The sequence below is a fragment of the Heteronotia binoei genome, chromosome 15, assembly GCF_032191835.1.
Source record: "Heteronotia binoei isolate CCM8104 ecotype False Entrance Well chromosome 15, APGP_CSIRO_Hbin_v1, whole genome shotgun sequence".
Taxonomy (NCBI): Eukaryota; Metazoa; Chordata; class Lepidosauria; order Squamata; family Gekkonidae; genus Heteronotia; species Heteronotia binoei.
In genome coordinates, this window is record NC_083237.1 from 2,713,164 (window position 1) to 2,738,759 (window position 25,596).

Below are 25,596 nucleotides of genomic sequence, written 5' to 3' on the forward strand. Positions count from 1 at the left end.
GGTCATCCAGATCCATTTTGTTGTCATAATTAACTATCTACTGAGGGGGCCTCTCTTCCAGGAACTGTCTAATCCCTTTTGAAAGCCCCCTAAATTGGAAGGGATCATGACATCCTGGAACTACGAGTTCCGCAAGTTAGTGATAGTACATTGCGTGCAGTGTTCCCTCTACGCTGTGGAGTCTTGTGAGCAAAAATTTTTACTTTGTGAGCTACTGACATTAAAGTCATGAGCTCCTGGCATTAAAGTTGTGAGTTATTGAATAAATCAGTTCGCTCGAGGTGTAATGCCATTTTTCCTGAGCTGAGACAAAAATGTGTGAGCTGGAGGCTAAAATATTGTGAGCTGGCTCACATTAACTCAGCTGAGAGGGAACACTGATTGTGTTTGTTGTTGTTGTTCAGTCGCACAGTCAAGTCTGACTCTTTGCCGACCCCATGGCCAAAGTCACGCCAGGCCCTCCTGTCTTCCACCATCCTCCGAAGTCTGCTCAAATTCGTGTTTGTTACATCAGTAATGCTGTCCAGCCATCTCATCTTTTGCTGTTCCCTTCTTTTGCCTTCTGTCTTTCCCAGCATCAGGGTCTTCTCCAGGGAGTGCTCCCTTCTCATTGGGTGGCCAAAGTATTTGAGCTTCAGCTTCAGCATCTGACCTTCCAGGGAACAGTCTGGGTTGATTTCCCTTAGGACTGACTGGTTGGATCTCCTTGCAGTCCAAGGGACTCTCAAGAGTCTTCTCCAGGGAGTGCTCCCTTCTCATTGGGTGGCCAAAGTATTTGAGCTTCAGCTTCAGCATCTGACCTTCCAGGGAACAGTCTGGGTTGATTTCCCTTAGGACTGACTGGTTGGATCTCCTTGCAGTCCAAGGGACTCTCAAGAGTCTTCTCCAGGGAGTGCTCCCTTCTCATTGGGTGGCCAAAGTATTTGAGCTTCAGCTTCAGCATCTGACCTTCCAGGGAACAGTCTGGGTTGATTTCCCTTAGGACTGACTGACTGGATCTTCTTGCAGTCCAAGGGACTCTCAAGAGTCTTCTCCAGCACCACAGCTCAAAAGCGTCTATTCTTCTGCGCTCGGCCTTCCTTATGGTCCAGCTCTCACAGCCATACATTTCTACTGGGAATACCATCGCTTTGACTATACGGACTTTTGTTGGCAGGGTGATGTCTCTGCTTTTTATTATACTGCCCAGGTTCGCCATAGTGTGTGGTGCCCCCCAAAAGGTCTTTAAGCAGGGCATGGAGGACAGAGCCCTTCCTCTTTGTTACAGCCCCCACTGCTGGAACTGGCATTCAGAAGTAGTCTTCTTCTGAACGAGAAGGTTCCACTAAACCATCATGGCTGAGAGCCATCAACGGATCTCTCCTCCTATGTGGATTTTTAAGCCTCGAACCATCCAGTCCTAGGGTTGTCAGGTCTGGCTTGGAAAATACTTGGAGACTTTGGGGGTGGAGCAATGAGAGGGTGTGGTTTGGAGAGGGGAGGGGCCTCAGTATGGCACAATGCCAGAGAGTCCCCCCCCTTTAAAGCAGCCATTTTCTCCAGGGGAGCTGATCTCTGCCAGCTGGAGATTAGCGGTAAAAGTGGGAGATTTCCAGGCCTCACTTGGAAGCTAAGCAAGCAATGGAGAGGTGTTTTTTTTCCACTGAAAGGACTTTGCGCTTGTCGCTTTGTTGAGAACTAGAAATGGATGTTAACCGTGGACTGTCCATTAGCCCTTAGATGGCAGATGACTGAAATGTGCAGAATACGCTGGCCATCCCCTCGTCTGATGAAGTGTGCTTAGAGAGCCCACGAAAGCTGACGTTCTGAATAAAACTTGGTCTTAAAGGTGCCGCTTGACTCCTGCCTGGTTCAACTACTTCAGACCAACCCGGCTGCCCGCTTGCATCTATGGACTTAAAATTGTTTTGTGGACTTTAAGCCGCAAAAGTTAAGACTTTTGCAGAAGCAGTTTGGCATCGTCATAATTGTTCTGAGGTTCACACCTATTCCAAGACGTCAGCATGCTGCTTATAAGCCCACAATTTCTGTTTGTTTGCACTTTATAAATTCAGTTATAAATTGGTATAAATGGTACAGGAATTGTAGTGGTGGTTTGTTGCGGATCTCACAGCTGTTTGAACCCACTTGGAGGCTGACAACCCCATGCGTGCTCTCTCCTTGCAGGGCGTCCCCATACCTTTTGAGGTGCATTGATGACGCCGATGTTGTATCCAAACTGCAAGGATCCCAAGACTGCTGTGAACACCGACAAGGTCAAGGTAGGGGTGATCCTACTCCTGGTGTCTTCCAAGCCATCCTGCAAAAGTCCAAGCACACACGTGAGAAGGGGTGCTCTCCCTTACCTCTGGTATCACAAACAAACTCTTTGTGCGCCTGCGTCTCCTTTATTATGAGACAACGTGAAGAACCCAAGACGCTTTGGGGCTGACCGGGAAACATTTACAAAACCTTCTGAGAGATTCAGCACCAAACGGAGACGCGTATATAACAAAACACATTATCTCATTCATTTCCCACTTGCATTTGCAGCTTAGCTCCTCCTGTGTCCGATAGATGGAAACAGCAAGCGGCTACAGGTAGCAGCTAGCTTGCTAAATCGCAGTGTCGAAAGAGGTCATAGATGTGGGTGTTTTGCAACCAGGGACGGCCTTGTGTGGTTTTCCCACTGATGCTGCAGCTGCTGTCAGACCCAACAGCTATGGGGCTTCCATTTCCCTGCCCCAGCTGCCTGTGGTGGCCTTTCAGAATTTTGGGGAAGGGGTCTCTAAAAATCGGCAATGGACGTATCGCAAGGAGGTTGTAACCATCTGCCTCTCCAATGCTGTGAATTCTCCGCTATACTTGGCTTTGTCACTCTAATGCCCTTTTCATTGTGGAGATATAATCAGAGGGATTTGAGACTTCCTGTTTTAAAATGAAAACTGGGAATTTAGAAAACCTAGTAGATTGCTGCAACATTAAAATGCGTCAATCCAGCCATCCAGTGGGTTGGAGAAAGTGGCCCCTGCGGGGGAGTGAGGCAAGGAAAACGGCACTGATGTGGGCAGGACCAGGAAGATCTGGACTCCATCATCCACATGGGTGCCAGCCTGGTTTAGCTGTGATTTTTTTCTCAACATTGCAGCAAAGCGAGTTGGGAAAAAACCACAAGAAAGAGGAGGGAAACCCTGGAGACTCAGAGAAGCACCACAGATAGGGGTGGGAGGAGACCTGCATCTAAGCTGGAACAAACATCCCTGGGGTAAATGACCATGTAGTTAATGTATTTAATTCATTTTAAAACACTTGGGGCACTTTAGCTTGGAGAAACGTTGACTAAGGGGTGACATGATAGAGGGTTACATGCATGGGATAGAGAAGGTAGAGAAAGTCCTTATGAACATATGAAGCTGCCTTATACTGAATCAGACCCTTGGTCCATCAAAGTCAGTCTTGTCTTCTCAGACTGGCAGCGGCTCTCCAGGGTCTCAAGCTGAGGTTTTTCACCCTTTCTCCCTTTCTCACAATACGAGAACTTGTGGACACTCAATGAAATTGCTGAGCAACCGGGTTAGAACAGACAAAAGGAAATACTTCATTTATTTATGTGTGAATATATTTATTTTGTGAATTTATAGTCCGCCCTTTCCCAAGATGGGCTCACCAAAACGATGATTAACATGTGGAATTCAGTGCCACAGGAGGTGATGGGGGCTACATGCATAGACAGCTTCAAGAGGGGATTGGATACACATACGGAGCAGAGGTCCATCAGTGGCTCTTAACCACGGCATATTGTTGGAACTCTCTGTCTGGGGCAAGTGATGCTCTGTATTCTTGGTGCTTGGGAGGGGCAACAGTGGGAGGGCTTCTAGTGTCCTGGCCCCACTGGTAGACCTCCTGATGACACCTGGGGGTTTTTTGGCCACTGTGTGACACAGAGTGTTAGACTGGATGGGCCATTGGCCTGATCCAACATGGCTTCTCTCATGTTCTTATGTCTGGGGCACATGATGCTCTGTATTCTTGGTGCTTTGGGGGGGGGGGCAAAGTGGAAGGGCTTCTAGCCCCGCTTGTGAAACTCCTGATGGCACTTGGGTGGGTTTGTTTGTTTGTTTGTTTTTGGCCCCTGTGACCCAGAGTGTTGGACTGGATGGCCCATTGGCTTGATCCAACATGGCTTCTCTTATGTTCTTATGTCTGGGGCATGTGATGCTCTGTATTCTTGCTGCTTGGGGGGGCAACAGTGAGAGGGCTTCTAGTGTCTTGGCCCCACTGGTGGACCTTCTGATGGCACCTGGGGTTTTTGGCCACTGTGTGACCCAGAGTGTTGGACTAGATGGGCCATTGGCGTGATACAACATGGCTTCTCTTATGTTCTTATGTCTGGGGCACATGATGCTCTGTATTCTTGGTGCTTGGGGGGGGGCAACAGTGGGAGGGCTTCTAGTGTCCTGGCCCCACTGGTGGACCTCCTGATGGCACCTGGGTTTTTTGGCCACTGTGTGACCCAGAGTGTTGGACTGGATGGGCCATTGGCTTGACCCAACAGGGCTTCTCTTATATTCTTACCCTACCTTTCACCCCACTGGGGACCGAAAACAGCTTACATCATTCTCCTCTCTTAGATGTTAACCTCCGTACAACCCTGCAAGGTAGGCAAGGCTAGGAGGGAGAGCACTGACCCAAGGACTCCCACAGAGCTTCCATAGTATGAGTGGGGATTCAAACCTGGGCCTTCCTCCTACCAGCCCAGAACTCTTCACCACTACACCACACAGCAGCAGCTTCGAGCAGGGTGGGTAGGGTAGGTTTGCCAACCTCCAGGTGGTACCTGGAGACTGCTTGCTATTACAGTTGATCTCCAGACAAGCAAGACCTGTTCTCTGGAGAACATGGCTGCTTTTTTGGGAGGGACACATGGATTCCCTCCCGAAGTCCTGTCTTCTCCAGGCTCCACCCTCCAAAAAACCCCCTCCAGTTCTTTCCCAGCCTAGAACTACCCACCTGAGAGTAGGGTACTGCTGAGCCTGTTAGATAGGGTTGCCAAGTCCAATTCAAGAAATACCTGGGGACTTTGGGGGTGGAGCCAGGAGACTTTGGGGGTGGAGCCAAGATCAAGGCTGTGACAAGCGTAATTGAACTCCAAAGGGAGTTCTGGCCATCACATTTAAAGGGATGGCACACCTTTTCAATTCCTTCCTTCCATAGGAAATAATGGATAGGGGCACCTTCTTTTGGGGCTCACAGAATTGGACCCCCTGGTCCAATCTTTTTGAAACTTGGGGGGGTATTTTGGCGAGAGGCACTAGATGCTATACTAAAAATTTGGTGCCTCTACCCCAAAAAACAGCCTCCCCAGAGCCCCAGTTACCGCGGATCAATTCTCCATGATTTTCTATGGGAATAAATCTCCCTAGGGAATAACAGAGTTCCCAGCAGACATTTCCCTCCCCTCCCCCCCGCTTTCTGATGACCCTGAAGCGGGGGGGGGAGGGCCTCCAAACCGGGGGATCCCCTGCCCCCACCTGGGGATTGGCAACCCTACTGTTGGAGCAGGGGACAGGTCTGGTTTGTCCACCTGGGGCTTGTGTGGGAAAACTACCTTGCAGATTTCTTTGTTCCAGAAATTTGCCCCTCCCCCCCCCACACCTGATGTCAAGGTGGCTTTGAACTGCACCCATAAAACAAAACCAAGCCAGGCAATAAAAAGGGGCCAGTAAAAGAAATTGCAGTAAAAGCAGTCCTTGACTGACATTATTAGGAGGGCCGGAGAAAGGATATTTCTATCCCAGCGACCAACATGTCTGCCTTTAAAAATCCTCCCCCCTCCATTACTTGATAGTTCCAGAAGGGAGATCTTGCTGAGGCCAAGTGGGCTGGGGTGGGTGAGGTGGGAGAGGATTAGAACGCTCCTTTACGGGATGCTTTCCGGACCCATTTCTGTCTCAAAAGGCTGCCGACTTCCAGGGCCCTGGAGATCTCCCAGAATTACAACCGATTACAACTAGGGTTGCCAATTCCAATTCACGAAATATCTGGGGCCTTTGGGGGTGGAGCCAGGAGACACTGGGGGCGGGAGCCAGGAACAAGGGTGTGACAAACATAATTGAACTCCAAAGGGAGTTCTGGCCATCGCATTTAAAGGGACCGCACACCTTTTTAAACGCCTTCCTTCCATAGGAAATAATGAAGGATAGGGGCACCTTCTTTGGGGGCTCATAGAATTGGACCCCCTGGTCCAATCTTTTTGAAACTTGGGGGATATTTTGGGGAGAGGCACCGGATGTTATACCGAAAATTTGGTGCCTCTACCTCAAAAAACAGCCCTCTAGAGCCCCAGATCCCTGCGGATCAATTCTCCATTATTTCCTATTGGACTAAGTCTCCATAGGGAATTACAGAGTACCCAGAGACATTTCCCTCCCCACCCCACCCACTTTTTTATGACCCTGAAGCGGGGGGGGGGGGAGGGTCTCCAAAGTGGGGGATCCCCTGTCCCTACCTGGGGATTGGCAACCCTAATTACAACAGACATCAGTGCCCCTGGAGAAAATGATTGCTTTGGAGAATAAACTCTTTGGAGAATAACCCGCCCCCCCCAAAAAAAAAATCTCCAGGAATTTCCCAGCTTGAAGTTGGCAGCCCTTCTTGGCAGAACCATTTTGCCAGTTTTCTCGTCCCAGCTTCCTTTTTTCAGGCTGGCAAGACAAAGGGAAAGGAAAGGAGAAGGGCTGAGGCTAAGCTTAGTTCACAGCAGTGCGTGCGTGCGTGTGTGTGTGTGTGTGTGTGGGGTGAGTGCGTGCATACGGGATGCAAATCACTCACCTTCTGCTCCTTCCCGCCCCCCCCCCCCATGCTGCTTCTACGGTATGGAACATTAGCCAGGCTTCCTCGTGCCGGACTAGCAAGAGGAGTGTCAATATTTAATGGTGCCGTTATGAAAGCCATGGCTGCGTTTCATCCCCCCCTCCCCGCCACCACAACACACCAAACAAGCCGGCTGATTGTAAGCGGGGAGAGATGGCTCAGGAGGGGGTCTGTTTTTTTTCAATGTAGATAGAGCCAGGTGGGCAGCTGGGTTGGTCTGAAGCAGTAGAACGAAGTAGGAGTCAAGTGGCACCTTTAACACCAACAAAGTTTTATTCAGAATGGAAACTTTTGTGTGTGGAGAGCCAGTTTGGTGTAGTGGTGAAGTGTGCGGACTCTTATCTGGAGAACCAGGTTTGATTCCCCATTCGTCCACTTGCACCTGCTGGAATGGCCTTGGGTCAGCCAGAGCACTCTTATCTGGGAGAACCGGGTTTGATTCCCCACTCCTCCACTTGCACCTGTTGGCATGGCCTTGGGTCAGCCAGAGCTCTCTTATCTGGGAGAACTGGGGTGATTCCCCCCTCCTCCACTTGCACCTGCTGGAATGGCCTTGGGTCAGCCAGAGCTCTCTTATCTGGGAGAACCGGGCTTGATTCCCCACTCCTCCACTTGCACCTGCTGGCATGTCCTTGGGTTAGCCATGGCTCTCACAGAGGTCCTTGAAAGACCGGCTTCTGTGAGAGCTCTCTCAGCCCCATCAGAAGAGAGCCAGTTTGGTGTAGTGGTTAAGTGTGCAGACTCTATCTGGGAGATCCGGGTTTGATTCCCCACTCCTCCACTTGCAGCGGCTGGAATGGCCTTTGGTCAGCCATAGCTCTCTTATTTGGGAGAACCGAGTTTGATTCCCCACTTCTCCACTTGCACCTGCTGGAATGGCCTTTGGTCAGCCAGAGCTCTCTTATCTGGGAGAACCGGGTTTGATTCCCCACTTCTCCACTTGCACCTGCTGAATGGCCTTGGGTCAGCCAGAGCTCTCTTATCTGGGAGAACTGAGTTTGATTCGCCCCTCCTCCATTTGCACCGGCTAGAATGGCCTTGGGTCAGCCAGAGCTCTCTTATCTGGGAGAACCAGGTTTGATTCCCCACTCCTCCAATTGCACCTGCTAGGATGACCTTGGGTCAGCCATAGCTCTCTCACAGGTTGTCCTTGAAAGGGCAGCTGCTGGGAGAGCCCTCTCAGCCCCACCCACCTCACAGGGTGTGTGTTGTTGGGGAGGAAGGGAAAGGAAATTGTAGGCTGCTCTGAGACTCTGTCCTTGAAAGGGCAGCTGCTGTGAGAGCCCGCTCAGCCCCACCCACCTCACAGGGTGTCTGTTGTGGGGGAGAAAGGTAAAGGAGATTGTGAGCCGCTCTGAGACTCTTCGGAATGGAGGGCGGGATATAAATCCAATATCTTCATCTACCTCACAGGGTGTCTGTTGTGGGGGAGAAAGGTAAAGGAGATTGTGAGCCGCTCTGAGACTCTTTGGAGTGGAGGGTGGATATAAATCCAATATCATCATCTTCTTCTTCTAAGCACACTTCATCCAACGAGGAATGCGGTACAGTGAGCAGAGCCACATAGAGCTGGTAGGCAGTGGTTTCGAATGCAAAATGGTACAAATTTAAGATCCAGCAACAGAATAACGAAATAAACAAATTGAGCAAACCTTTGATCTGGGTAGCATGAGCGTGAGAAACCAATAAAACAGTAACCTGTCAAACCGTGAGGATGTCTTTCGATCACTCTATGTTATAAGCCTGGGCCAATAAACTTCTGAGAAGGAAATGCCCTTGTTTTGGCCCAGGCTTATAACAATAGAGTGATTAACAGACATCCTCACATTTTGACATGTTACTGTTTTATTGCTTTCTCACGCTCATGCTACCCAGATCAAACATTTGCTCAGTTTGTTCTTTTCGCTATTCTGTCACTGGATCTTAAATCTGTGCTCCGTTGCATTCTAAACCGCAGCCTGCCAGCTCTGTGTAGCTCTGCTCACTGTACCTGTTCCCTCGTCGGATGAAGCGCGCTTAGAGCACACGAAAGCTTCCGTTCTGAATAAGACTTTGTTGGTCTTAAAGGTGCCACTTGCCTCCTCCTTTGTTCTGTTGTATTTCCCCGTTACTTCAGTTCTAGGCCGCCTTTATCGTTTGGGGGCAGGAGGAAGAGACCACCCCTTGTTCTCTGAGTTGCACAAATGTGACACGCCTCTCAGGCTGATAAACCCCGAGGGCCAGGCGACAGTGGGCTGGCTCTGGAGGCCTCTCGGGTGAAGTTCAAGCTCCGTGAAGGCTCCAAAGGCAGCAAGAAGCACTATGACAGGGCGGCAGACTAATAATATAGCGGGTTCAATGCACGGCACAGGCGAGGTGGTAGCGAATCATCAGCTCTTTATCGATTACAGCATCTTGAGGCAGGCACATGAGACTGGCCAACTGGGCCCACAGAGCCAACTAGATACACTCTCGTGTTCCCACGCAAGCGTGTGATTGGACCATTCAAACCAGCAGGAGGCCCGTGATTGGAGCAGGGCAGCAGGGTTTAGGATTCTGCTGCCCATCGTCCCCAAGCGGTGGGAGCACGCTTTCAGTTCTCACTTGAGTCCTCATACATTACACAGACGCTTTCATGGGCTCACGTCTGACCCACTTCTCAGGCAGGCGTTGCCTCAGAAGGGGGGGGGGCCTGGAAGGTGACTTCAAGGTCAAATGTCATCTTAGGCCAGAGAAGAAGCCTGTGAAGCGGCCAGAGGCGGCCACGTGGTCAGCCTCCTGGCCACGCTTGCTGCGCCACGGGCCTCTCGTGAAATTCACTGCTTGCACGGAACGCCAAGATATCCGGCCTGCCGTGAGGCCTCAGCACGCGAGTCCGTGGCAAGCAGTGCAAAGTGGAAGGGAAGCGTGGGGGAGGTCTGGCTCCTCGGGACGTTGGTGCAAAGGGCATTTGGAGGTTGCGGCGGGGCCGCGCACCGATGCGCAAAACGTGCAACCCTTTGGCCTGAATTATTGTGGCACAGTCATGGCTGCGTGCAGGCTCCTTTCCGCACTTATATAACCGCTCAGCGCAGAGTTCAAGCAGTCCGGATTAGCCTGCCCCCCGCCCCAACAGATCTCCCCAAAGTGGCAGCTTCCTCCTGTCCCTGAAATGCTCTGGGCATTATCTTTGACCATCAGTTGCCACATTTCTGTTCGGGGCATCGTTTTTGCCGCTTTCCTGTAAGTCTGCCGGGACTTCCGGTGCAATTTTTGGCATGCCCGGACGGGCACAGTCTTGGCAAGGAATCGGCAGAAATGTGCCATCGCCTGGCTTCTCCTTTCTTGCCTTCCTTAATGGAGGGGGGGGCACCGCTGTCCCAACAGCCAATCCCAGTCCCCCCATGCCACCAGCAGCCTCAAAGGGCGGCCCAGCATCCCTGCACCCTCCTCTCTCTCTCTCCACCCCAGAGCCAGCTGCACCTGGGGGTTCTTCCCCTGAGATCCTTTCCCTCCCCAAAGAGCCTGCAAGGGTCTCTTGGGCCCGCTCCAGGATTAAAACTCAGAGCCAAGGCAGGAGAGGGGTCGGAAATAGCACCTACCTTCCTTCGGCCAGGTACCATCCTGAGCTGGCTAGCAAGGACCGTGGCTGGGAGGAGTGACGCAGGCGGACCGGTCCCTCCCTCTTCCTCTCAGGGCTGGTATTTTGGGCGAGGTCCCGTTTCCTAGGAAGGCCGGGCAGGGAGGGGCAGCCAAGAGGGTGTTCTGCCACAGGAAGGGAGAGCCGCAGCTGTGCTGTCTAGTGGGCCATGCTCAGGGCTGCACCCTCCGGCCATGCAGACATTCAACAGGTGGAGCTCTCTGCCAGCAGGGCCAACCCAGGGTGGGAAAAACCTTCATCTACTGAAGAGGCAGCCGAAGACGGCAGAGCCCTGCTGGAGATGTATTGCGGGGCGGGGGGAAGTGTCTGAGCAGGGGGACTGGGAGGCCTGGGGGTGGGGGTCTGTGGGACCAGGGTCCTTGGAGGATACCTGTGGCTTTTCAGGAAGAGGAGGGAGGGCCCGAAAGAGGGCTACACTAGGGAACAGTGTCAGACAGATTCTCTCTGCTTCAAACGGGCTTGGGAATTGGGGGTGGGGGTGGGAATCTGATATTCTTTGTTTCCAGCAGTGTGGCTGGGTCCCCCCCACCCCACCCCGCCCTGGGAGGGCTGGTTGGCGTGAAAGGCAGCCAGCACAAACGGACCATATTAGGGGATGATTCTGGAGCCAGGAAGTCTCAGGAATGTAAATAGGGAAAGGGTTTGACCTCGCAGGCAGTGTCCCCAGCCCCACACTGGGGGGCAGGAAGGTATGAGGAAGTAGCCCCAGAGAGGGCCCTTTGCCAAAAGGCTGAGGGGGGGGGAGCGGGAGGCAGGCGAAGGGTTGAGAGGGTGACTTTGCAACACAGCTCGCTTTGCAAACGTCATCCCCCACCCCCGCCCCAGGCAGAACACTGCAATGCGGTTGTGGTGTGCCTCTGAGGATGTGCAGATCGTTTTTGCCGTATTATTGGAGGGACCGGAGTGAGAGGCACGGAGCTGAGACCAGAGGATGTGACCTCACCTGAAGTCAGAGCTCCGGCACTGTTATTTCTAGCAGTTCACAAATTCAGGTTTTGGCACCTGCTCCTTCTCTAGAAATCAGATTTCTTTTTGCGGTTAGAGGGAGACACATCTGGGGTGTCTCAAGCGGCAACACATCCCCAGATCAAAAGTCCCCCCCCCCTCCCCATTACTGCCTCCCCAGTTAGCAAACGGTCCGGAAATGAGTTACAGCTACTCTATAAATACGGCCATGAGAGTAACCTAGAAAAGGAAAGGAAACGGTGACGGAGGGTTTCCTAAGAGCCGAGTGATCCAGTTGCTGGGAGGAGCCGAGGGCTGCATCCCTCTGGGGGCAGAAGCAGTGGCTGAAAAGCAGCCAGAGGTAGGAGTGGTATGGTTTACTTTGTTTATGTAAACCCCACTTGTCTCCCTAATGGGGACTCATAGTCTCTCAACGTTGTTTCCCTCTCCTCCATGTTATCATCACAACAACCCTGAATAAGACATAAGAGCATAAGAACATAAGAGAAGCCCTGTTGGATCAGGCCAAAGGCCCCTCCAGTCCAACACTCTGTGTCACATAAGAACATAAGAGAAGCCATGTTGGATCACGCCAGTGGCCCCTCCAGTCCAACACTCTGTGTCACATAAGAACATAAGAGAAGCCATGTTGGATCACGCCAGTGGCCCCTCCAGTCCAACACTCTGTGTCACATAAGAACATAAGAGAAGCCATGTTGGATCAGGCCAGTGGCCCCTCCAGTCCAACACTCTGTGTCACATAAGAACACAAGAGAAGCCATGTCGAATCAGGCCAGTGGCCCCTCCAGTCCAACACTCTGTGTCACATAAGAACATAAGAGAAGCCATGTTGGATCACGCCAGTGGCCCCTCCAGTCCAACACTCTGTGTCACATAAGAACATAAGAGAAGCCATGTTGGATCACGCCAGTGGCCCATCCAGTCCAACACTCTGTGTCACATAAGAACACAAGAGAAGCCATGTCGAATCAGGCCAGTGGCCCCTCCAGTCCAACACTCTGTGTCACATAAGAACATAACAGAAACCATGTCGAATCAGGCCAATGGCCCCTCCAGTCCAACACTCTGTGTCACATAAGAACATAACAGAAACCATGTTGAATCAGGCCAGTGGCCCCTCCAGTCCAACACTCTGTGTCACATAAGAACATAAGAGAAGCCATGTTGGATCACGCCAGTGGCCCCTCCAGTCCAACACTCTGTGTCACATAAGAACATAAGAGAAGCCATGTTGGATCACGCCAGTGGCCCATCCAGTCCAACACTCTGTGTCACATAAGAACACAAGAGAAGCCATGTCGAATCAGGCCAGTGGCCCTCCAGTCCAACACTCTGTGTCACATAAGAACATAACAGAAACCATGTCGAATCAGGCCAATGGCCCCTCCAGTCCAACACTCTGTGTCACATAAGAACATAACAGAAACCATGTTGAATCAGGCCAGTGGCCCCTCCAGTCCAACACTCTGTGTCACATAAGAACATAAGAGAAGCCATGTGGATCAGGCCAAAGGCCCATCCAGCCCAACACTCTGTGTCACATAAGAACATAAGAGAAGCCCTGTTGGATCAGGCCAGTGGCCCCTCCAGTCCAACACTCTGTGTCACATAAGAACATAAGAGAAGCCATGTTGGATCAGGCCAAAGGTCCATCCAGTTCAACACTCTGTGTCACATAAGAACATATGAGAAGCCATATTGGATCAGGTCAAAAGCCCATCCAATCCAGCATTCTGTGTCACATAAGAACATAAGAGAAGCCTTGTTGGATCAGGCCAATGGCCCATCCAGTCCAACACTCTGTGTCACATAAGAACATAAGAGAAGCCTTGTTGGATCAGGTCAAAAGCCCATCCAATCCAGCATTCTGTGTCACATAAGAACATAAGAGAAGCCTTGTTGGATCAGGCCAATGGCCCATCCAGTCCAACACTCTGTGTCACATAAGAACATAAGAGAAGCCATATTGGATCAGGTCAAAAGCCCATCCAATCCAGCATTCTGTGTCACATAAGAACATAAGAGAAGCCTTGTTGGATCAGGTCAAAAGCCCATCCAGTCTAACACTCTGCGTCACATAAGAACATAAGAGAAGCCTTGTTGGATCAGGCCAGTGCCCCTCCAGTCCAACACTCTGTGTCACATAAGAACATAAGAGAAGCCATGTTGGATCAGGCCAAAGGCCCATCCATCCAGCCAACACTCTGTGTCACATAAGAACATAAGAGAAGCCCTGTTGGATCAGGCAGTGGCCCATCCAGTCCAACACTCTGTGTCACATAAGAACATAAGAGAAGCCATGTTGGATCAGGCCAAAGTCCATCCAGTTCAACACTCTGTGTCACATAAGAACATATGAGAAGCCATATTGGATCAGGTCAAAAGCCCATCCAATCCAGCATTCTGTGTCACATAAGAACATAAGAGAAGCCATGTTGGATCAGGCCAATGGCCCATCCAGTCCAACACTCTGTGTCACATAAGAGAAGCCATGTTGGATCAGGCCAATGGCCCCTCCAGTCCAACACTCTGTGCCACACAGTGGCCACTATGTGACACTGTGTGACACACTGTGGCTAATAGCCACTGATGGACCTCTGCTCCATATTTTTATCTAACCCCCTCTTGAAGCTGGCTATGCTTGCAGCCGCCACCACCTCCTGTGGCAGTGAATTCCAGAAGTTAATCACCCTTTGGGTGAAGAAGTACTTCCTTTTATCCGTTTTAACCTGACTGTATTGTGAGAAAGGGAGAAAAGTACCTCTTCCTCTACTTTCTCCATCCCATGCATTATCTTGTAAACCTCTCTCATGTCACCCTGCAGTCGACGTTTCTCCAAGCTAAAGAGCCCCAAGCGTATTAAGACTTTGTTGGTCTTAAAGGTGAAACTGTTGATTCCTACTTTGTTCTACTGCTTCAGACCGACACGGCTGGCTACCTGGATCTACCTGTAAGTAGGTGAGGTAAGAGTGTGTGACTGGCCCAAGATCACCCAGTGAGATTCTGTGGTAGAGCAGGGATTCAAACCTGGAGCATGCTGGCTTCTGACTCTGAATGCATGAATACATGAAGCTGCTGCCTTCTACTGAACCAGACCCTGCAGAGGGTCCATAAGAACATAAGAGAAGCCCTGTTGGATCAGGCCAGTGGCCCATCCAGTCCAACACTCTGAGTCACACAGTGGCAAAAAAACAATAACAACCCAGGCGCCATCAGGAGGTCCATCAGTGGGCCCAGGACACTAGAAGCCCTCCCACTGTTGCCCCCCTCCAGCACCAAGAATACAGAGCATCACTTGCCCCAGACAGAGAGTTAACATAAGAACATGAGAGAAGCCAAGTTGGATTAGGCTAATGGCCCATCCAGTCCAACACTCTGAGTCACACAGTGGCCAAACAAAAAACCAGGAGCTATCAGGAGGTCCACCAGTGGGGCCAGGACACTAGAAGCCCTCCCACTGTTGCCCTCCCCCCCCCAGCACCAAGAATACAGAGCATCACTTGCCCCAGACAGAGAGTTAACATAAGAGCATGAGAGAAGCCATGTTGGATCAGGCTAATGGCCCATCCACTCCAACACTCTGTCACACAGTGGCCAAAAAAAACCCCAGGGGCCATCAGGAGGTCTATCAGTGGGGCCAGGACACTAGAAGCCCTCCCACTGTTGCCCCCCACACAGCACCAAGAATACAGAGCATCACTTGCCCCAGACAGAGAGTTCCATCTATACCATGTGGCTAATAGCCATTGATGGATGTCTGCTCCAGATCTTGATCCAATCCCCTCTTGAAGCTGTCTATGCTTGCAGCTGCCGCCACCTCCTGTGGCAGTGAGTCCCACGTGTTAATCACCCTTTGGGTGAAGAAAGACTTCCTTTTATCTGTTCTAACGCAACTGCTCAGCAGTGTCTGCTCAGACTGGCAGCCGCTCTCCAAGGTTTCTCAGGCAGAGAAACCTCTTTCCTGATTCTTTCAGCTGGAAATGGTGGGGGTTGAATCCGGGACCTTCTGCATGCAAAGCAGAGGCTCTGCCATGGAGCCATGGCCCCTCCCTTTGGGGCAGGCACTGGGGAACGCAGCCCTTCGGTCTCCCCCCCTCCAACCCCTGCTGTTCCCCAGACCAAACTGACTGACCCTCTGCTTCAGTGGGCAGGGGGGAAGAACAGTCTCCCTGCCCCAGCCCCCTATTACTCCCTCAAAAGGCAAAGGGCCTTTCTGTTTTTCCATAATTGCATTTCCTTGCACCGAAAACAGGTTCTGCGGCTCACTTCTGTCTCCACATAATCATTTCTTTATTTTATCAAAACACTTCTATGTTATTTATTTATTTAATTAAAATATTCATAACCTACCTCTGTTCATGGGTCAAGGCAATGAACAATAATAGCTAAAAACACACACACACACATCTGGGACATCTTTCCCCACAAACGGGACATCTTTCCCCTCTTAGCATTTCTACATATCTTTAAATGAACGAACCACCTGACATCCATTATCATCCGGTTATAATCCTTTGCAACAACCCTGTAAGGCATGCCTTGTCTTTCTGTGTTGCCTGAGGGGCTGTGGCTGAGATAAGGGCTTGCCAAAGGCCATGGTAGAGGGGAGTTCTGGACCGCAGACTTCCTAATGGAAAGCACATGTTCTGAGCCACCCTGCTTTATGAAGCTTATCTTTTGAACCCAGAGCTCTGAGTATCATGTCATTCTGCTGAGTTCTCACTAGGGTTGCCAATCCCCAGGTGGGGGCAGGGGATCCCCCGTTTTGGAGAGCCTCCCCCCGCTTTAAGGTCATCAGAAAGCGGGGGGGGGGGGAATGTCTGCTGGACACTCCATTATTCCCTATGGAGACCAATTCCCATACGGTATAATGGAAAATTTATCTGCGGATATCTGGGGCTCGGGGTGGGAGTGGGACTGGTTTTTGAGATAGATGGACCAGATTTGCAGCACAGCATCCAGTGCCTCTCTTCAAAAGGCTCGCCAAGCTTCAAAAAGATTGGGCTGCAGGATCCAATTCTATGAGCCTTCAAAGAAGGTGCCCCTATCCTTCATTATTTCCAGCGGAGGAAGGCATTTAAAAGGTGTGCCATCCCTTTAAATGTGATGGCCAGGACTCCCTTTGGGGTTCAATTATACCTGGCTCCTGGCTCCACCCCCATGTCTCCTGGCTCCACCCCCAAAGTCCCCAGATAGTTCTTGAATTGGACTTGGCAACCCTAGTTCTCACACTCCAGTGGCTCATCAAGGACCACATTTGGTAGGGAATTTGGGGGAGGGCAGTGGAGAATTCTATGTATGTGTGTGAAATGTTAACTCCGCCTCCTAAAAAAAATGTCCAGCTGCCCTTTCTATCCTAACTCTGGGTTTCCTGTTGCTATTGTGCCTCTCTGTGCTATCCCTTCCTCAAGTCTCTGGAGAAGCAAAGGGATTGGCAGAAGTGCCTGAGACAAGACAGGCAAGGTTCCAAGACAGCTGAGATCTCATTCTTGGCTGAGGGGGGGGGAGTGAAGAACTGGGGGGGGCACATTTGCCAGGAAATGGATTGTGGAAGGTCCTCTTACGGGAGGGGGCCAAGGAGAAGCAGAACCGCTTGCCCACGGCTCCAGCCTCGTGCCCTCTCCGATGCCCTTGGCTGCCACCCACCCCTCCCTCCCCACGATGCCAGCCTCTTTGAATGGTCTGAAGTTGTGTAACCAGATCCTGACGCTGCCCAGGGCTTGGAGTGGGAGGGGCTTCTGCTGTTGCCTTGCCAACGGCTCCCCTCTCCAACATCTGTCAGTCAGCGTGTGGTCTGTCACCCAGCACCTGTTCTTCGGGCACAGTGGCGGGTGGTGGGGGGTGGGGGGGCACGAGGAGAGCAAAGTTTTCCAAACCCTTTTTTCAAAGGGCCGGCTGCAACGCTGGGGGAAAGGAATCCTCCCCCACGAGAATGGGGCAATGAAAAAAGCAACCCGATAAGGACAGGCTGAAGGAGTGGAACCTTTGCCCAGAGATCAGCTCTGGCATCAGCAGAGATCCAGACAGGCAGAGGGCATCGGCTGTGAATCTGGAGCTCTGATCTCAGACCCGCTTCCTCATAGAACGATGCGCTGCATGGGAGACCCAAGAGCCCGAATGGGCATCTGACAGCAATGCGGATTCTGTGAATTTAGGGGGGAGGGGTTTGTGAGTTTTCCTGCATTGTGCAGGGGGTTGGACTAGATGACCCTGGAGCTCCCTTCCGACTCTAGGATTCTGTGATACAATGGGTTGAAATTAAATCAGAAGAGCTTCTGGCTCAACATTACAAAGAACTTCCTGACTGTTAGAGCGGTTCCTCAGTGGAACAGGCTTCCTCCTTGGGAGGTGGTTTCCCCTTCCTTGGAGGTTTTTCAACAGAGGCTAGTGGGCCATCTGACAGCAATGAAGCTCCTGTGAATTTAGGGGGAGGGGTTTGTGAGTTTCCTGCATTGTGCAGGGGGTTGGACTAGATGACCCTAGAGGTCCCTTCCAACTCTAGGATTCTATGATACAATGGGTTGAAATTAAATCAAAAGAGTTTCTGGCTCAACATTAGGAAGAACTTCTTGACCGTTAGAGCGGTTCCTCAGTGGAACAGGCTTCCTGCTCGGGAGGTGGTGGGCTCTCCTTCCTTGGAGGTTTTTAAACAGAGGCTAGATGGCCATCTGACAGCAATGAGAATCCTATGAATTTAGGGAGAGGGGTCTGTGAGTTTCCAGCCTTGTGCAGGGGGGTTGGACTAGATGACCCTAGAGATCCCTTCCAACTCTATGATTCTATGAATGCCTGGATTTGCCAGCCCTGTCGATGGGTTGGAGTATTGCAGACAGGTATCTCAAGCAGTGCTGAATTAAACCCTGTGGAGGCCTCTAGGCAGTCAAAATCTTGGGCCCCCCTCACAAATCATCTCCGAGTCAGAGCACGCGCCCTGCTTCCCAGGGCTCCCCCTTCTCAAAAGCCCCTTTGGCAAAGCTGCGGGGGAGAGGCAGAGAGAGGCAGACTTGGAGACGACGCCAGCAGCAGCTGCACCAGGCAAGTCGGGCAAAGAGCGGCTCAGTTGCTGGCTGTGCGTGCAGACTGGGACGGGTGCAAGCAGGGAGAAAACTGGCGGGGGGGGGGAGCTGGCCCGGGCCCCCAAAGGCGAGGGGACCGATAGGCTGGTGCCTTCTCTGCCTATTTGTTAATCCGGCCCTGATCTCATGGAATCCAAACCAGTTCACAGCCTTCTTGGGGACTGGGAAAATTGGAGACCCAGTTTGGTGTAATGGTGAAGTGTGCGGAGTCTGTGGAGCGCCGGCTGGGTACTCCTTTTGCTGACCTCGGAAGGATGGAAGGCTGAGTCAACTTCGGGCCGGCTACCTGAAAGCCCAGCTTCCACTGGGGATCGAACTCGGGTCGTGAGCAGAGTTTAGGACTGCAGCTTTAACCCTCTGCGCCACGGGGCTCTTGTCATCACTAGAACGTGTACTAAATTATATCAGCTCAGCATCTACCTTAAAATGCTTCTAGAATTGTCATACTAAAACCTTACTCCCATATTAGAAAGTTTGTCAGATTTCAGAGTTCAGCAAAATCCTAACAGGGGGGTTGAACAATGGAGCCCAGAAGCAAGTATTGGGGGGGGGGGGCGGTAAGAAAGAAAGAGCAAAATAAAATTTAGGGGTTCCGGAGCTCTGCTCCTGTGAGCTTCTGCCCTACATGAGGACTGCCCAACATACTTGTGGTGTGGACTAGGCAAACACATGGGTGTGCTTCCAGACTGGCACATCCGAAGAAGAAGAAGATGATGATATTGGATTTATATCCCGTCCTATACTCTGAATCTCAGAGTCTCAGAGCAGTCACAATCTCCTTTACCTTCCCCAGTTTGGAGAGCCAGTTTGGTGTAGTGGTTAAGTGTGCAGACTCTTATCTGGGAGAACCGGGTTTGATTCCCCAGTCCCCACTCCTCCACTTGCACCCGCTAGCATGGCCTTGGGTCAGCCATAGCTCTGGCAGAGGTTGTCTTTGAAAGGGCAGCTGCTGTGAGAGCCCTCTCCAGCCCCACCCAACTCACAGGGTGTCTGTTGTGGGAGAGGAAGGGAAAGGAGATTGTGAGCCACTCTGAGACTCTTCGGAGTGGAGGGCGGGATATAAATCCAATATCTTCATCTACCTCACAGGGTGTCTGTTGCGGGGGGAGGAAGGTAAAGGAGATTGTGAGGCACACTGAGACTCTTCGGAGTGGAGGGCGGGATATAAATCCAATATCTTCATCTGGAATTCACTGCCACAGGAGGTGGTGGTGGCTACAAGCATAGCCAGCTTTAAGGGGGGATTGGATAAAAATATGGAGCAGAGGTCCATCAGTGGCTATTAGCCTCTCTCTGTGTGTGTCTGTGTGTGTGTGTATGTATGTATGTATGTATATGCGTGTGTGTGTGCATACACACACACACACATATATATTGGCCACGGTGTGACACAGAGTGTTGGACTGGAGGGGCCATTGTCCTGATCCAACATGGCTTTTCTTATGTTCTAATGTGACACAGAGTGTTGGACTGGATGGGCCACTGGCCTGATCCAACATGGCTTCTCTTATGTTCTTATGTGACACAGAGTGTTGGACTGGATGGGCCACTGGCCTGATCCAACATGGCTTCTCTTATGTGACACAGAGTGTTGGACTGGATGGGCCACTGGCCTGATCCAACATGGCTTCTCTTATGTTCTTATGTGACACAGAGTGTTGGACTGGATGGGCCATTGGCCTGATCCAACATGGCTTCTCTTATGTTCTTATGTGACACAGAGTGTTGGACTGGAGGGGCCATTGGCCTGATCCAACAGGGCTTCTCTTATGTTCTTATGTTCTGAGTTATGGTGAGCTAGCTCAGAATTTTTAAGCTTCCGGCTCACACATTTTTATCTTAGCTCAGGAAGGCTGGCCCCAGAGCGCACTGATTCATGCAGTAGCTCACCACTTGAATGCCAGTCGCTCACAAAGTACAATTTCTGCTCACAAGACTCGGCAGCTGAGAGGGAACTTTGCTCCCAAGATCAATTGAAAGGATAAAAGCAGACTTGGGGGGCGGGGGGCACAATCCTGGAGGACATTGCCCGCCCTCTGCACTGCTTTCCTGATCTCACTCCATCTTTCCCCAGCTCCTCAGAGAGAAACGGGGTGGTAGAAACTGTCGTCAAGACTTACGGTGACCGCAGAGGGTTTTCAAGGCAAGAGACGTTCAGAGGCCGTTGGCCATCGCCTGCCTTGGCATGCGTAGTAACCTTTGACTTCCTTGGGGGTCTCCTACTCAAATACTAACTGCAGCCAACCCTCCTTAGTTTCCAAGGTCTAATGTGACAAGGCTAGCCTAGGACATCCAGTTCAAAGAAATGCACCACGTCAGAAAAACATACAAGCCCCGTAAGCTAACCACATTCCAAAATATTGCTTTGATTGGGTAGACCCCCCTGTCCCTGGCAATGCAATGTCCAGGCCACGAGTTGGGGAAGACCCCCTTTTCTAATTTCAGCTATCTCCTATATCTTCTCCCCCCCACAACAGACACCGTGCGAGGTGGGTGGGGCTGAGAGAGCTCTGACAGCAGCTGCCCTTTCAAGGACAGCTCTGCGAGAGCTCTGGCTGACTCAAGGCCATTCCAGCAGCTGCGAGTGGAGGAGGGGGGATCAAAACTCCCAGAAAAGAGTCCCACACACTTCACCACGACACCAAACTGGCTCTCAAGCGACAGTATTCATGAGATCCACCTTAATTCTGAGTCTTACATAAGAATGTAATTCCTTCGCTGATCACAAGCAGGGCCCTTCCCAAACCCTCAGCGTGAGGCCTTAATTCCCACCCACTTCAAACCTCCACATGATCTGGAAACATTATACGTTGAACACATGAAAGATAAGATTGCTAGCCTCCCTTTGGCTGCTGGTGCTCACACCACTTACGTGCCTCCAGGGAAGCACTCATGTTAACCCAACTTGTGTGCATCGCTCTGGCACACCATGGAAGCAGGGAAAGACCATTTGCACAGGCTCAGAGACCTGCTTGGCTCAGAGAGCCAGTTTGGTGAAGTGGTTAAGTGAGCAGACTCTTATCTGGGAGAACCGGGTTTGATTCCCCGCTCCTCCACTTGCTCCTGCTGGAATGGCCTTGGGTCAGCCATGGCTCTGGCAGAGGTTGTCCTTGAAAGGGCAGCTGCTGTGAGAGCCCTCTCAGCCCCACCCACCTCACAGGGTGTCTGTTGTGGGGGAGGAAGGGAAAGGAGATTGTGAGCCGCTCTGAGACTCCAGGGTGTCTGTTGTGGGGAAGGAAGGTAAAGGAGATTGTGAGCCACTCTGAGACTCTCCGAAGTCGAGGGTGGGATATAAATCCAATATCTTCATCTACCTCACAGGGTGTCTGTTGTGGGGGAGGAAGGGAAAGGAGATTGTGAGCCGCTCTGAGACTCTTCGGAGTGGAGGGTGGGATATAAATCCAATATCTTCATCTACCTCACAGGGTGTCTGTTGTGGGGGAGGAAGGGAAAGGAGACTGTGAGCCGCTCTGAGACTCTTCGGAGTGGAGGGTGGGATATAAATCCAATATCTTCATCTACCTCACAGGGTGTCTGTTGTGGGGGAGGAAGGGAAAGGAGATTGTGAGCCGCTCTGAGACTCTTCGGAGTGGAGGGCGGGATATAAATCCAATATCTTCATCTACCTCACAGGGTGTCTGTTGTGAGGGAGGAAGGGAAAGGAGATTGTGAGCCACTCTGAGACTCTTTGGAGTGGAGGGTGGGATATAAATCCAATATCATCTTCTTCTCTGAGTCTGCATGCACCAACCTGCCAGTATGGGGGGGCGGGGGGAGATCACAACCAACGCTGCTCATGGGGGGAAATAAGAGATCTCATGCACAAAAAAAGCAGGTGCCGAGTAAGGCCTGAAGGTTCAATGGAGCCTCTTTGCGAGAACAGATTGTCACAGCCAAGTGGTGCTCTGGGATGTGCAAATACCGGTTTGGCTAATTTAAAAAGTGCAGTAAAAAGTGTGTGTGTTGCGGGGGGGAGATGCTGAGATGGGTATGTGGGTGCAAAGGTCACTGGGGTCTGCAGCACCGGGGCTGCTGCGAAGGTGCTCAGATCTAAACGCACAGCTGTGAATCCCTCCCATGGCATCGATGTGATACCCCCTCAAATCCATGCATGTTGTTCCTCTTCCCTGTGTCTTCCCTGAGAGCCAGTTTGGTGTAGTGGTGAAGTGTGCGGACTCTTATCTGGGAGAACCGGGTTTGATTCCCCACTCCTCCACTTGCAGCTGCTGGAATGGCCTTGGGCCAGCCATAGCTCTCTCAAGAGTTGTCCTTGAAAGGGCAGGTGCTATAAGAGCCAGTTTGGTGTAGTGGTTAGGTGTGCGGACTCTTATCTGGGAGAACCGGGTTTGATTCCCCACTCCTCCGCTTGCACCTGCTGGCATGGCCTTGGGTTAGCCATAGCTCTGGCAGAGGTTGTCCTTGAAAGGGCAGCTTCTGGGAGAGCTCTCTCAGCCCCCCCCCCCACCTCACAGGGTGTCTGTTGTGGGAGAGGAAGGGAAAGTAGGTTGTGAGCCACTCTGAGACTCTGTCATTGAAAGGGCAGCTGCTGTGAGAGCCCTCTCCAGCCCCACCCAACTCACAGGGTGTCTGTTGTGGGGGAGGAAGGGAAAGGAGATTGTGAGCCGCTCTGAGACTCTTCGGAGTGGAGGGCGGGATATAAATCCAATATCTTCATCTACCTCACAGAGTGTCTGTTGTGGGGGAGGAAGGGAAAGGAGATTGTGAGCCGCTCTGAGACTCCTTGGAGTGGAGGGCGGGATATAAATCCAATATCTTCATCTACCTCACAGGGTGTCTGTTGGGGAGGAAGGGAAAGGAGATTGTGAGCCGCTCTGAGACTCTTCGGAGTGGAGGGCGGGATATAAATCCAATATCATCATCTTCTTCTGTGTCTGATGTGTGTAGAGCAGAGGGGCGGCTGCAGGGGCTGCCAGCAGGGGGAGTGTGTGCAGGTGGCCAGCCTTTGCGGGGGGAGGGGGGTCGTCTCTGTCAACATCTGTCTGCTGGATCATCTGGTGTCCCAGCCACATGACACAATAGCAGGGACACGGTGCACCAAGGGGGTATTAATAGGTGTTTGTGTGACCCGCCACGAAGGCCAAAATTCTCAGTAAGGCCGTCTACGCTGCAGAGCAAAACTTCTACTTTGTGAGCTACCGCTGCCATTCAAGTTGTGAGTTACTGGCATTCAAGTTGTGAGCTCCTGCATCAATGAGTGGGCTCCGGGGCCATCTTTCCTGAGCTAAGGCAAAACAAGGTGTGAGCTGGAGCCTCAAGGCTAAAAATCTGTGAGCTAGCTCATGCTCACTGAGCTTAGAGGGGACACAGGTAAGGACCCGGGGGGGGGGGCGTGTTGAAAGAGCAGGCCTGTTGGCAATGGGGTGTTGTGGGTGGGTGGGCTACCCACCACATCCCCCCCCCCCGTGTGCTGCTGACCCTGATGGCCTTTGGACCCCCAGACCACACCCCCCAAACACACCTTCCTCCCCACCTCTGACCCCAGGTTACCTCCTCTCCGCTGATCGGCTGGAACCCTGATGGCATCTCTGGTGGACGGGTGGCAAGTTCGAATCCTGCCTGTGATGGCAAAGTCCAGGTTGGAGGCACAGGTCCTCTGGCCTTCTTCTAGGGAGTGAGCAGAAATCCCAAACCGTTGCCCAGGAAAGGGGTGAGGAAGAAGAAGACGATGAAGTTGGGGCTCATAAGTTCCTGAGAAGGAGAGGAGTCTCCGGCTGGGAAGGGGGGGAAGTCAGGCTGAAAGGGGGGGAGGGAGGAGGGGGCAGCAGAAGGGCAGAAGGCGAAGAAAGGGGCTCAGAGAGGAGAGGAGGGAGCAAGGGAGGAGGGAAAGAGCAGGGCAGAGGAGAGCAGCAAAGAGGACTCTGGAAAGAAAGGTGGAAAAGGACAAGTAAGAGAAGACAAGGAAGGAAGGAGGAAGGAAGGAAAGACAAAGACAGAAAGACAGACAGAAAGAAAGACAGACAGAAAGAAAGAAAGAAAGAAAGAAAGAAAGAGAGAGAGAGAGACAGAGAAAGAGAGACAGAAAGAAAGAAAGAAAGAAAGAAAGAGAGAGAGACAGAAAGAAAGAAAGAAAGAAAGAGAGACAGAGAAAGAGAGACAGAAAGAAAGAGAAAGAAAGAAAGAAAGAAAGAAAGAAAGAAAGAAAGAAAGAAAGAAAGAAAGAAAGAAAGAAAGAAAGAAAGAAAGAAAGAAAGAAGAGGAAGCTCCAAAGGAGGGCTGGGGGGGAAGGAGTCGCTGGTCTCCAGCAGCCGGCGCCGGTGGGGCAGGCGGGGTGCAGCGAGGGGGCGTCTGGCCGGCGGCGGACGAGGCGAGCCGGTTCTCCCGCTGGACAGAGGCCGAGCCCCGCCCCGCCCGCCGCCCCCCATTGGCTGCCCTTCACCTGCCGACTCCTCCCCCCGAGGCGTGGGTCCTGTGCCCGGCCAGACTCGTCCAAGGGCCCCCCCCCCCGGGGCGGTACCTGCTTCTCCTTACCCTCCCGCCCTCCCCCGGAGCCTCAGCCGCGCTGAGCAGCAGGGGGGTCCCTCCGCTCCAGCCCCCTCTCCCGGCGGGTGTTGGCAACGGGAGCTGGCCTTCCGCGAATGCCTCTGGACGGGGAGGCTCCACTTTGCCCTCTGGGCCAGCCGCCCTCGCCGCACTTCTTCCCCAACGGGCCTCCTCCCGGCCGCGCGCCTTGTGGCAGGGAGTCCCGCGGACCAGTTCTGCATTTTCCTGACCGTTCAGCGATTCCTCAGTGGAACAGGCTTTCTCCTGGGGAGGTGGTGGGCTCTCCTGCCTTGGAGGTTTTTCAACAGAGGCTAGATGGCCATCTGACAGCAATGAAGATCCTGTGAATTTAAGGGGAGAGATTTGTGAGTTTCCTGCATGGTGCAGGGGGTTGGACTAGATGACCCTAGAGGTCCCTTCCAACTCTAGGATTCTATGAACAGGCTTCCTCCTTGGGAGGTGGTGGGCTCTCCTACCTTGGAGGTTTTTAAACAGAGGCTAGATGGCCCTCTGACAGCAATGAGGATCCTGTGAATTTAGGGGGAGGTGTTTGTGAGTTTCCTGCATTGTGCAGGGGGTTGG

At 52.0% G+C, this 25,596-nt stretch overlaps 1 protein-coding gene across 1 annotated transcript in view; it reads right to left on the reverse strand.

Annotated features, from left to right (window-relative positions):
• SLC2A4 (solute carrier family 2 member 4) overlaps positions 1 to 24,084 on the reverse strand; it is a 45,860-nt gene extending 21,776 nt beyond the window's left edge. The window contains exons 1-2 of the mRNA XM_060256826.1: positions 24,022 to 24,084; positions 2,180 to 2,299 (exon numbers count right to left, since the gene is read on the reverse strand). Of these exons, the coding sequence (XP_060112809.1) occupies positions 2,180 to 2,299; positions 24,022 to 24,057 (156 nt within the window). The 5' untranslated portion in view covers positions 24,058 to 24,084. The remainder of the gene's footprint in view (positions 1 to 2,179; positions 2,300 to 24,021) is intronic.
• Positions 24,085 to 25,596: the final 1,512 nt, after the last annotated feature.